Source organism: Mus caroli, chromosome 12 (assembly GCF_900094665.2).
Source record: "Mus caroli chromosome 12, CAROLI_EIJ_v1.1, whole genome shotgun sequence".
Taxonomy (NCBI): domain Eukaryota; kingdom Metazoa; phylum Chordata; class Mammalia; order Rodentia; family Muridae; genus Mus; species Mus caroli.
The window spans coordinates 32,732,221-32,745,349 of record NC_034581.1 but is presented as its reverse complement, the minus strand read 5'-3'; the positions used below and the strand labels follow the sequence as shown (position 1 = coordinate 32,745,349).

The 13,129-nt window shown below is 37.9% G+C and overlaps 1 protein-coding gene across 2 annotated transcripts in view; it reads right to left on the bottom strand.

Annotated features, from left to right (window-relative positions):
- Nucleotides 1–13,129, bottom strand: part of Crppa (CDP-L-ribitol pyrophosphorylase A) — a 293,326-nt gene that overhangs the window by 180,984 nt on the left and 99,213 nt on the right. For both annotated transcript variants that reach the window (XM_021179106.1, XM_021179109.2), the window contains exon 6: nucleotides 2,513–2,607. In XM_021179106.1, the coding sequence (XP_021034765.1) occupies nucleotides 2,513–2,607 (95 nt within the window). The remainder of the gene's footprint in view (nucleotides 1–2,512; nucleotides 2,608–13,129) is intronic.

Here is a 13,129-nt window from a genome sequence, read left to right as displayed (position 1 = left end):
TGGACTTGCAAACTTTATATGCCCCAATATAGGGGAATGCCAGGGCCAAAAGAATGGGAATGGGTGGGTAGGGAAGTGGGGGGCGCTATGGGGGACTTTGGGATAGCATTGGAAATGTAATTGAGGAAAATATGTAATAAAAATATTAAAAATCAAAAAAAAAAAAGATTGGATTTTAGGTCACCTTCTTGTGCTTTGTTTATGTTAGGATAGACAGGGTTTGCTGTAGTAGGATAGCTGTGCTCTAAAGGTGTCATATGTCCCTGGCTTTAGTTGGTTCTCTTCTTACACTGGCTTTTATTCGTGTGTATGTCCCTGGATGTTTCTGGTATAGCAAGTATCAGGAAGGTAGCCTTGTGCTTTCAGTAGAGGAACAGGGACATCAACCTACCCATAAAACCTTCAACACAAAATCTGTCTGTGTACAAGATGTGCAGGGAAAAAGAGGGAACAGAGACTAAATGCCTGGACATCCGATGATTAGACCAACTTGAGACCCATCCCATAGGAGAGAGCCAAAACTATTAATGATATTCTGCTATACTTCCAAACAAGGAACCTAGTATAACTGTCTCTGAGAAGCTTCATCTAGCAGTAGATGCAGCCAAATATCAGGTGGAGCTCAGCAAGTCTCGTGGAAGAGGAAGGGATAGAAGTGAGCAAGCAGGAGGGATTAAGGACACCACAAGAAGACTCACAAAGTCAACAAACCTGGGGCTCACAAAGACTGAACCACCAACCAAAGAGCATGCAGGGACTGAACCTAGGCTCCCTACACATTTGTAGCAGATGTGCATGTTGAACTTCATGTGGGTGGAGGCTGTCTCTTGATTCTGTTGCCTGCCAGTTGATCCCCTTGCCTTAACTGGGCTGCCTATCCTCAGAGGGAGAGGATATGCTCAGTGCCATTCTCAACCCTTAGATGCCCCAGGGCTGGCTAGTACCCAAGGGGGCTCCCCTTCTCTGAGAAGAAGGGCAAGGCATAATCAGGGGAGGGATCTTTAAGGGTCAGACTGGGAGGGGGTCTGTAATCAGGCTGCAAAGTGGATAAATACATTAATGAATGGAAAAAAAGGCAAAAAAGAAAACACAAAATGAATTAAACTGTAATAAAATCAATTAGGCAAACAAAAACATTTCAAAACATAAAGCTGTCATCAAAATGATTATAGAAGTCTGCAGTGATGAAAGATATAATCAGTTCTGGTATCTATCCCATGGCTTCTTCCGTTTTCCCAGCATTAATAATAGAAGTTTAACTAGGAAGCTGGTCGGTTCATAACTGATACAAATACATCGGTTTTCTTAGCATCATGATTACCTCATCTATGGTCACAATTGTCTTTCTTTTCTCCCTTCATCTTCATCTCTGATACTTATAAGAAACACAATTTACTAGTGTCTAGTATATGCTGGCCATTAGGCCTCCAACTGTATCTGAGTCATACCTTGGGACACTGCAACAAGCAGGACTTTTAGAACATGTCTCATAGGAAGATGAGGACCACGAAAACCACCCAAAAGCAGTGGTTGTTAATCTGTCACAAACTACAAAGGGGTCATGTTGGGGGATGGTTTTGTGTGCTGTGTAAAGGTTGTCTTTGTATTATTCAAGTGCATATTTCTGTACCTGCAGAGAATTGAATACAGGCTAGAATTTGGTATTGTTATTTTTATGAAGCACCGCCAGTATCAACATTTTTCATAAACATTTTTCTCCATCACCTCTGATTGCCTAATAAAGATCTGATCAGAGAGTTAGCTGGGCATAAGAGAATAAGGAAGGACCTCCAACTTAAGTCAAGGGGTCCCATAAGGAGACCAAATGGAGAAACAGAGGATCACAAGAAGAAGGTATGGAGAGACCAGGAGGGTTTGCCAGAACATGAAAATGAGAGAGTAGCCATGAGGACACACATGGACCAAAGCAATCCAGGGCAAGACAAGATGGTAAGTAATGGGGTATTTGTCTGGGTATTAACAGCCTACTTGGGTTAGAATAGCTTATAACCTGCCAGCTTAGGCTTGCAGCATCTTAATAAAAATACCAGGTCTCTGTGTCTTTATTCAGGACCTAAAACAGGAAAGAAAGAGCATAGAAATGCCCAGCAGTTATTTGAGAACAAGAGGGCATAGATAAGCCGCTAATTAATTACTTTTACAGGGTCATATATCAGATATCCTGCATATCAGATACTTACATTACAATTCATAACAGTAGTAAAATTATAGTTATGAAGTAGCACCAAAATAACTTTATGGCTAGGGATCACCACAGAATAAGGAACTGTGCCAAAGTCTTCCAGCATTAGGAAGGGTGAGAACCACTGCCCAGGAGGAATGGACAGGGGATGGAGTATGCTTTGAGCCCAGTATTAGGAAAGTGAAGGATCTTAGGGGAGGAAGAGATAGCAACATTTGGTTTGAATGATTGGTGTGCTTTTGCAATGATGCAGCCTTTATACCACAAAAATGTTTGACAGTTGGTCCAAGTCATTCTTTGAATGCTTACATTTAGTTCCTTTCTTAGCACTTCCTCAAGAAGATGTCCTACAGATTCTTCATCCTTTGTGTTCATGACCACACAAATCTCTTGTGAAATTTTCTCTGCAATTAGAAATAGAAAAGTTTAAAAATTGTATCATTCAAATGAAGCACACAACAAAGCCCCATTATCCTGAAACTTAGGCTTGCTTGATGTTCTTCCCCCTTGACTAAGATGAGGGAGATTCTTGCTCCAAGCTAGATACTGGGACCTGAGCTACCTACTAAGACATCCTTGATTCTATTTACCAGACAGGGCAATGCATTCATACAATGCATTCATACATTAAATAGTATGTAATAACCCTCCATTATGCACAGAGCTGAGAAGTAAGAGATCTCAGTCTGTATTTTAAAGGGAATAACTAGAAGTGACAATCATTTGTGTGATGACTATCTATCCCTTTTTGTTCATAAGTACTGTCCTAGAATCTCAGAGATTTTCACCTTTAGGTAAATATGTCCTTCCAGATTTTCCCTGCCATATATCTACATTGTCAATTCAATACAGTGCAGTTCCTGTTTGGACTCACCACAACAAATGAAAGATTTCCTCAATCTTGCAAGGCTTATTTGGGATAGCTTAACAGTTAAAATACGAACCATATGACACAATGGCATTCACCTCTGAACTTTCTGTTCATGCTCACAAAAGATATGAAGTCCCACTCTGGAGAATCCGGAGGTAATAAAGAATATTGTTATAGCTGTCAAGTACTGATGTTGAACTAAGACAACAAAATGTAATTTGAAATACTATTTCCCAATCAAACATTGGCTGGATCACCACTGACCCTGCTGCTTCATACATGGGCTGTGTATGTAACATGTTTTCTACATGAATTTACCAATTAATAGTTGATTCTTTTTTTAAAAAGCTCAAAAAGACAGTTAAAATAACACCATCTAATAATACTCCTGTTACTAATTTCCATTTTACAAAGTGTCCTGTTTATTCTTCACAAAGCCATAGTAACATAGAAACCATGGTGACCAAAGAGGAAAGAATCATTATGAATATGTATCTTGAAGTCAGATAAGTGACTGACTTTCATAAGATCCAGGTTTTTTGGTGGTAGAAAAAGTACACAAATCCAAAAGTTTTACATTTATAGGCTTACAGGTACCTTAGGAGACCAAACTGTGGGTAGAGGAAAGATATGGGACACTTAGTGAGCCTTCCACCATGCCCAAAGTCTTATTGCCACTTTCCCACTTAATGGTTCAAAAAAGAAATGTATGTATTATCTAAGTGTTATAATCCTGTTTTCTCACCAGGACATTTAACTACACGTCTGTCCAAAGACCACACGTTCCTACAGTGATATAGTTTCTATAGCATGCTGTTCAACATGCTCTTTGCTCAGACCCTCCAGTCAAGAAAAGTAAGTACACATAAACAAAGTGAATCCAATGGATTGAGATCAACAGAATCCTTCTATTCTGAATATGGATACACTACACTAAGCTACACTGCCTTTCTATCACCTCATCTCTTTGGGGTTCTATTTTCTTATTGATAAGAAAACAGTTCCCAAAACTCTGCAGATACGTAACCCTGATAAAATCTAGTTTGATGATGAAAGGAGCTGAATGAGCCAGACTGTGTTATAAAATACTGCCAAGTTAAGGAACACATACTGCTGACAGAATCAGACAATTTTAATTTACTCTAGAAAGGTGAGTAGACTTTGCTTAGAAGTGGAAGCAAGGAACTTGAAAAGAATTCAGAGAGATAAAAATGGAAACACAGTAAAATAGGTCGAGGTAAGAAAAGGACCCATGAACATAGTGTGCTCAATACGACGCAAAATTACTCGGAGACAATGAGATGATTGAACAGGAAATGCTAAGGGTGCTCTGTGAAGTCGAGGCCAAGGAAGTCCCTCTCAAAAGACTCTGAGTACAAGGTAACCATCCTTCAGCCAGAGTCCTTTGAAATAAAGTCAAGGCAATCAATACGTCATACACTTATATACTTGAAAGGAAACGTGGCTCTACAACATCCTTATGTATGCCAAGAAGCATTTTGAGATGTTTCTAATGCACAAAGTATTGAATCTATGACTAGAACATTATCTGCCATCTCAGCAATGAATATGCCAGTGCCATAATCATTTTGGAAAATTTAATAAACTACAAATAATTGAGGATTTTTCAAGTAAAAAAGTAATACCGAGATTGCCCTTCCTTGTTTAACAATATAGTCCTTATGCAGTTTCAATCTTTCTGTTCAATGTGAATTAATAGTGACAAAACTAAAGTTACAAGCCTTCTATCACCCAAAAAAGTATACTAAAGGTGAATTTCAACTATAGTTTGCATTTATCTTAGACTGTATTTCAGCTCTAAATACAGAATTTTCTGTAGGGTTTTTATTCAGTTATTTATTTACTTACCATCCCTTCTCTCCTCCCTTCTCTCCCTCACCCCTCCCCTGCCCCCATCCACTCCTCCCTGCGTTCTCCTCATAAAAAGGGAAAAAAGCATTTCAAGCTGGAGTAATACTAGGGGCATTTTCTTTTGTTAAGGTTAGACAGTGCAGCCCAGTTAGGAGTTAGGGATCCAAAGGCAGGCAATGTAGTCAGATACAGCCTTTCCCTCAAACTTGCCTCCATCTTTTACCTCTGCTTATTTTGTAGGCAGGACAAGTTGTAGGTCTAAGGTTTTGTTCCTGGGTTGCAAATGTCCAATCCCTCCATTAGATATCTTGCTGGGTTACAGAAAATGGCTTGTTCAGGCTCATATTCCCCCATTGCTAGGGGTTAGCTAGGGGGACCCTCATGGATTCCCAGGAGTCTCCATTGCCCTAGCTTGTCCTAGAGATAAACTCCAATCCAGTGGTCTCTCACAGTACTCTCTCACTCAGTTCTTCCCTGTCCCCATCACTCCAGTTCCTATCCCCTCCCCACTCCCTCCCTGTGTCCTCCCTCCACCCACCCCAAGTCTCTTACTTTTGCTCAGTGAGCTAAATACAGAACTTTTACTTAGGAATCATTCACTGACAAGAAAATTTTCCAATCAGTTTTCATAATTCTGAGTTTTAAAAGAAATAACAAGTTGAAAATCCTGGCTCTTTCAGTGATCATGATTCATCTACCAGTTCTTGGTATCTTTGTTCATTATTCTTAAGTAACCGTGGTTTACAGCATCTAGTACAAAGTCATTTTAGTTCACTTTCAATTGCTTATTGGTAAAATTTCAGTTGATTTTCTAATTTTACACTCTATTTTAAACTTATGTAAAATAATGTAAAGTAACTTATTCAGCTCCTATAGTAATCTTGCTAAGTTTATTTATAAGCTCTAGTTTTTATCATATATATACACACATATAAACATAGGAAGATTAAAGTCTTTTCTCCTCTCAGAATCATAATTGTGTCTGATAATTTTAAGTAAGATTTTACATTCTGATTAAGTCCTGTCATATTCATAATAAATAGCTAAACTCTTTGAACGTGAAAACTGGGTTTTTTGGTGTATTCTAGAGAACTGCATAAGACTGCTGTCATTCTGAAATTTTCAGAGTTTGTAAGTAGAGTCACTGTTTCAAATTACTAGAGTTTATAAGCTCTATTCTGTATCAGTTTAATGCATTGTATTTGCCTTAAAATGTGTCAATATAAATTCATATGACTGTCAGCAAAGAATGTTTATAATGGCTTCAATGTCCTCAAGAATTTAATGTTCTTTTCTCATTTGGTCATAATTTCTTAAGCCTTTAGTACTTGTCCTGATTAAATTTGACAATTTACTAACCATTATATTAGCATTTTCCCAGAAAAGTATTTGTTACTAAAGTGCTATGTAACAATATATATGTATAGGCCTAATTCATCAGCCACTTAGCATACAGTTATGAGGAGTCATGGAAATTGTAAAGTAAATGCAGCAAGAAATTATCATGCTGTCAATATGTGAAACCAGTAAAAGCATGGAAGTTACCTGTGAGGTTCTTGTACCCTGTAATCCTGAACACATTTTAGAATTAAAAAGTATTCTCCCTTTACATAACAAATAAGATACAAGGAAATTAATAGTAAAAGAAATAAAAAATCCCCATCCTTAAACATTAAAGATCATGAAAGGAAAACCTAAGTGAGGATGATCTAGATTCAAGGCCAAGAAATAATGATAAATGGTTGTGCTTTCTGGGTGGTCAGCTCATATAATAAAATGTCCCACTGTTTGTATAACATATCATACAGCGCTTTGAGATAGAACAGCTGTGTTCCTATGCTTTCTATGGCCCATATGTATATATATATCATCTATTAACATTGGCTATTTCTCAAACTGTTCTACTCCAAGACCAGAAATTCCAAACCTCCCACCAGCTCTTCTAACTCAGTGCCTCTGCCTGGATGAGGACCTTTTTCTACTCCATATGCTTCAAACACACAGACTCAGAATACTCAACAAGTTTCTAGCCTGCATTTTGTGAAGTTCTAAAAGTGAGCTGATGTATAGCCAGATTGGAATCTTTGCTTAGCTGACACTAACTTTGTATAATTTGGGGATCATAAAAGCATCCCTCCTTAAAAAATATGCTAATTGCCTACCATAGCTGATTAGCTCCCCTCAAGCAGTGTAAATCTTTTGAGGTAACATTTCAGTTTTCTTTAATCTTTTTCCATAGTGTGGCAACTGGAGAATTGTGAGTTTAGAAAGACTTGGTGAGCCACCCATGTGCTGACTCTTTCCACTTCTAATGTAAAACTATTAAAAAAAAAAAAAGAAACTAACCCCAATCAACCAGTAGTTTTATCTGCATGTATCACCAAGGTTTATAGTTCAGCAATAGTCTAAATAATTTTCCAATCATCTAAAGATGACATAGGAAAATAAATAAGATGTTTAATAATTATAGGTAATGGGAACTGGACAAGCATTCAATAACCAAGTTTTATCCAAATTCAATTCAGTATCTGAGATGCTTCTGGAAGTCTTAGGTCACACCTTGGTAAGGTGTTACAACAATGAATTGAAAGATAACACTAAAGATCAGTTTTTAAGAAAAAGCAAACACATGTTCTTCTACTGAGCTACCCCACTTTATACTGTCTACATACATACAGTCTGAAAAGGAAATGATGATCATAAATGGGAATACATATTTAAAAACCTGTCTCATTACTGAAATATTGATATAACTAGCATTTACTTCTTGAGATGCTAGAGTATGTATCATTCAATAAAACCATGGAATAATTGTGGGCCATTCTGGTTTTATTATCCCAGTACATTAGAACGAGTGATCACAATGAAATGGAGAGATGGCTCAGTGAGTAAGACCACATAAAAGCATGGGGGCCTGAGGTTGAGTTCCCAGCACCCACAACTGTTTCCAGGCATGGAATGGTGGAAATAGAAGTATTGCTGAGGCTTGCCTGATGCCATGGTTACTGACAGAACCTAGCTCAAACCTATGTCAAAGAAATAAAACAAAGCATGATAAACAGGACATTGTAGGACTTCTGGCCTGTATGCATGCAATGGGCACAGGTATACCCACACACACAAAGCACATGCACAGATATGCATAAATGCATGCACATAATACATGTGTGCACAAACATATTTTTAAAAGTTCTGTATTAATGTCTTTAATATATCAAAACTGATTGATACAATTAAAATATCATGGTACATATCATTTCCAGAACAAGGACAAAGCCAGTCAGTAAGTGATTATTCTTTTAAAGATTTATTTATTTTATTTATTATGAGTATACTGTATCTGTCTCAGACACACCAGAAGAGGGCATCAGATCCCATTGCAGATGGTTGTGAGCCTCCATGTGTTTGCTGGAATTTGAACTCAGGACCTCTGGGAAAGCAGTCAGTGTTCTTACCCACTGAGCCACCTCTGCAGCCGTGATTGTGATTATGTTGTACCTCTAATCTTAGGGAAAATATAAATCTAAACATGATCAAGTTTCAGGATCCAATTATACCATCGAAGAAAAAGAACAGAAACCACACAGAATGAAACAGACATCAACATTCAGATCACCTGTAGGCTAAAACAAAAGGAAAATCATTTTTTAAAAGCTGATAAGATACATTAAGTAAATATAAAATGATTTTTGTTTAAGAAAAAGCACACAGTTATAAGAAAACTGGCATGGGAGTGCATGATTATAATTCTTGGAAAGTGGAGGTGAAAAGATTGCTGTGAATTCAAAGATGCCTGGGCTATATTGATCAGCCAGGGCTACATGGCAAGAAGCCATCTCAAAAAATGTGATTTAAAAAAAAAAAAAAACAGCCAGGAATAGTGGCAGGAGCCTGAATTCACAGCACTTGGGAGTCTGACACAAAAGGATTACACACTCTAGGTTACAAAATAGGAACACTCACACATATACAGATACAGAGAAAGGGGCACTGAGGAAACCATTATAAATGTGAGTGCCTTCTACTGTCAAATACAATATGGGTCTGGACTGTGTAATGATCTGGGGAACACAATAACCTGAATGAATATGCATCAGTCCTCTTACCCACTCTACCTCTCCTCATTCAGAAAGTACCTTGGAATGGAGAGATGGCGTAGTCAGCACAGTGTTTATTGCCCAAGCCTAGATTTTTAGAATCCCCTTTCTTCCCTCTGACCTCCCCACACACACAGTACTGGGGAGAGAGGAAAGGAGAAGAGACAGAAACAGGTGGATCCCTCGCACTTGCTCACCAGCCAGTCTTATCAATTAGTGAGCTACATCTTCAGTGAGAGACCCTATCTGAAAAAATACAGCTGAGAGCAGTTGAGGAAATGCTAAATCTTAACTTCTGAACTATACAACAAGCTACTTGTCAATTTGAATATATTTTTTCAGTTCTAAAATTACTATTTGATTCCTTCTATTTTTACTATCTTTAAAAGTGTTTCTATATTTCAAGAAGGACCAGTTAGTGTAGCATTTCCTTAATTGATGCTTTAAAATATTTCTCGGATAATTAAGGGAGAGAATAAATTCCACCAGTCTTTTTCTTTGTTCATTCTTGAACATTTTTTCCTCTAACCAGTCTTGTGTCAGTCAGTGGTGGCCATGAACAGAACAGCAGCTGTGTGGAAACAGCAGAATCTGGACTATATCTCAGAACGGCACATTCCTATGGATCAGGAGTTGCAGTGGCTTTGACCTGTGGGCGAGCACTGTTACTGCTCTTCTTCCTCTCCTGTTGCTAAGTTCTGAGCATAAGTAGAGTCACTGGGAATGTGAGAGATTGTAGCAAGGTCTCCTTTTTCCAGGAGAACACTGAAAGGGAAGAAGAGATAGAAGGGATATGATGGTACAATAGTACAGACTCGGCTCCCGGGTGTACACTTTGAGCTGCCCACAAACTGATCAGACCCAAAATATCATGCTGTAGAGTCTCAGAGTGGGTCTAAGTGATAAACAACATACGTGATAGCCACTGAGCCTATCCACAGGACATGGATCCACACAAAACCCACAGAAGCTTTGAGCAATGCAATGGATGCTGGAAATAAGCAGGGGCTATGAGACACTGAATTTTACTCCAGAAACACTAATAACTTAAACAGGACCCAAAGATTCACAACAGACTATAACAAGATGCTATCTTACATTCACAATAGTCAATATAAACAAGGTTGCTTGGTATCCAGAGAACTGGGAACCATGGTAACTCCATGGGTAAAGACAGTCCAAATAACTTTGCTGGGCTCACACATATATGTTGGAATTATCTGACAAATATTTTAGAGCACAAATTTAGTAGGTGCTACACTAGTCAATGCTCATGAAGTATGACGGTCACATGTGATATTCTTTTAAGAAGGTTTAGCTCAGGTGCTATTGTAACAAAAATATCTTTCATGAGCCAAAAGAGATATGGGCAATAATTCTGAAATTTTCTGAAGGAGTAAAATTTAATTTGTGATACTCATCTTATTTTTCTTCCGATAATAAAGTCAAACACTAACCCCACCCAGTTCCACAGTCAGGGGAATCCAGGGCTACATGGTCACTTTTCTGTGACACTTCAAGTTTATTCTACCAGGCCTGCTTTTTCCCTGGACTGGCCTGTCATATCAAAGCTTTGGAGTTCATAGGTAGATAAGAACTGTGGTTAATTCGCAGGTAGTTATTTCTAAAAGGTGTTTGGTGCCTGAAGCTCTAATCCATCCAATGTAAGGGCAGTATCTTTCTTCTACTGTCGAGATCTAGGACTCAGAGTCCAATTTGAGGATCTACTTTCCTTCAAAGATGAAGAGTGCTATGGAGCAGACTCAATAGTGAGGAACAGTGGGGGAGGGCGCGTGCCTATAGTCCCAACACTCAAGGTCAAAGCCAGTTGGGTTCCACAAGAAGACCTTGTATGGAAGGGAAAGAAGAAAAGAAAGAGTGGCCCTACTGAGCCCAGGTACCCCTCTTAGTTATGTCTGAAAGTTCTTCATCATCAGGCCAGGGAAGGCTATTGTAGATGAACACAGAAGGAAGGCAATAAACAAAGGAAAAATAACCAACAAGCCATGACTACAGGAAGCCAGTAAGTGAAGTCTCGAAAGAACACTAAATACACAGCAGGGCCTTCTTCTCATAGGACAAACTATGCTGACCCGTGAACATAGCAACTGAAAGACAACCACATGAAGCCATATTTTAAAAAAGATATCACTTCTAACCAGATCTTACCACATTTTAAAATGAGTCAAAAAGTAGCAGATGAAATTTCCTACCTTAGAACTGAGCACAAGCAGTGTGCCTGTGCTATCTTGTCTTGGCCCAGATGTGTGTGGAATCCAAACACATGTTTTACAATGCTCTCATAGCATATGTTTTCCCCTTTAAGGATGTGTTCATTCCAAAATCAGAAAAATAAGTTAGTTCTCTCCTAAATTTCAAGAAACACCAAGGCACTTATAAAATGTGCCATTACATTCAACAAAAGTAACCAGTTGGGTTCAGGGCTGTGTGTAATGCAGAGAAGCATAGGTGGATGGCTTCTATCTGTTACCACCTTACCTACTTGATGTTTTGTAGCTTGCTGTGACCTTTGACATTTGAAAATGACAGATTTCCTTGCCTGTACTTGAACTGACATTTCACTGATGACAAATTAAGACAATTATAAGATTAAACAAACAAGCAAACTATACTTTCTCTAACCTTGACCCAAATATTTAACTTTCTAATTTATATCTTTCTTAACAATAAAATGCACTGGAAACAAAGCTCCTTTTAAATTACGTTACGACCTATTCTTCCTAATGAAAGCTTGACGCAAATGTTCTCACATATTCACACAAGATACCATCACAGGACTGTTTTCAAGAGGGTAAAGAACAAAAACTATTATGCACAAAGAAGTCTTAGTATTAATGGGGGGAAATGTGGAAAATTAAGTATCAGTCAAAAGCCAAAAAAATCAAAAAAAAAAAAAAAAAAAAAAGCAAGGTTTCAGAGTAAATCTTAGCTGTCACTTGGCATTGTCCAAAGAGACATGTTTAATACAAATGGCACCATCCCCAAGAGTTTAATAAGAAAACCCTGACAAGGACATGCCACAGACTAAGAGTGGCCTGGCTGCACGCGGTGGAAGCCTGACTTCCCCCTGCTCATCTTTCAACTACATTCAAAAGTTTCAAAAGAATTTTGCACTTAAAAAAATCACAATGCTAAGTGAATGTTAAAAGATCCTCATGATGTTAAGCCATCCGTCTTCCATGTGCGTAAGACACCAAAGCCAACACAGTAAGTTCTGTTTCCATAATGCTGAACTAACCTTGTTCATGTGCAATTTCTCTTATTCTTTCCAGTCAGAGCCTGTCTAAAAGCATTGCTGCAGTCTTTCATGCATGTGCATGAAGGAATTCAAACGCTGCCCTGTCAGCAGAGTTTTTAAACCATATGAGGAAGAAACAAGTACGTATAAGGATACAGATTTAGTCTTCTTAATATTGTGAGAGAAATGCACCTGTACGTTGATGTTTAAAAATAGGTGGTGGAGTTGGTATTTTCCAAATAAAATATAGATTTATTAGCCAGTAAAGTATCAGACAAATCAATTGCCCTTTAAGTAAAACAAAGGGGAAAATTATACAATGAAAAAGACACAGATCTTTATATGAATTGATATTAACTAATTCTAGTTAAAAGCAGCTTAAAATCATTTTCAATTTTAACTTCTTTTTTTTTCACTTTTTACATAAAACATCAAATAAAAAGAGGCACCATGAGCCATTTTTATAGGATAAGTTTACTCAAGCTTGTGCAATTATAACCAGGAAAGAATAAAATGAATTTTTATAACACCCTTTAATCATAAAACTGAACGTATTATAAGGTTTGCTGAAGGGCAATATTGAAAAACAAACACATTACATTAATGAAGAAATTCCATAGGGGCTCTTTTCTTAGAAAACTTTTAGAATATTGACCCTTTTGCCAAGATATAGTCAGCATATTCAATTAAGTGCGGTTTGAGACTGTTTGTATGGCTTGGGTAGGTCTAGATAAAGTATGCTAGTACTGGAGTCTGTTACCACTTTAACATCTTTGGGGTTTGTCTGAACTTGCAGAACAGGCTTGGGTGGGCTCAACCAGTTTGTG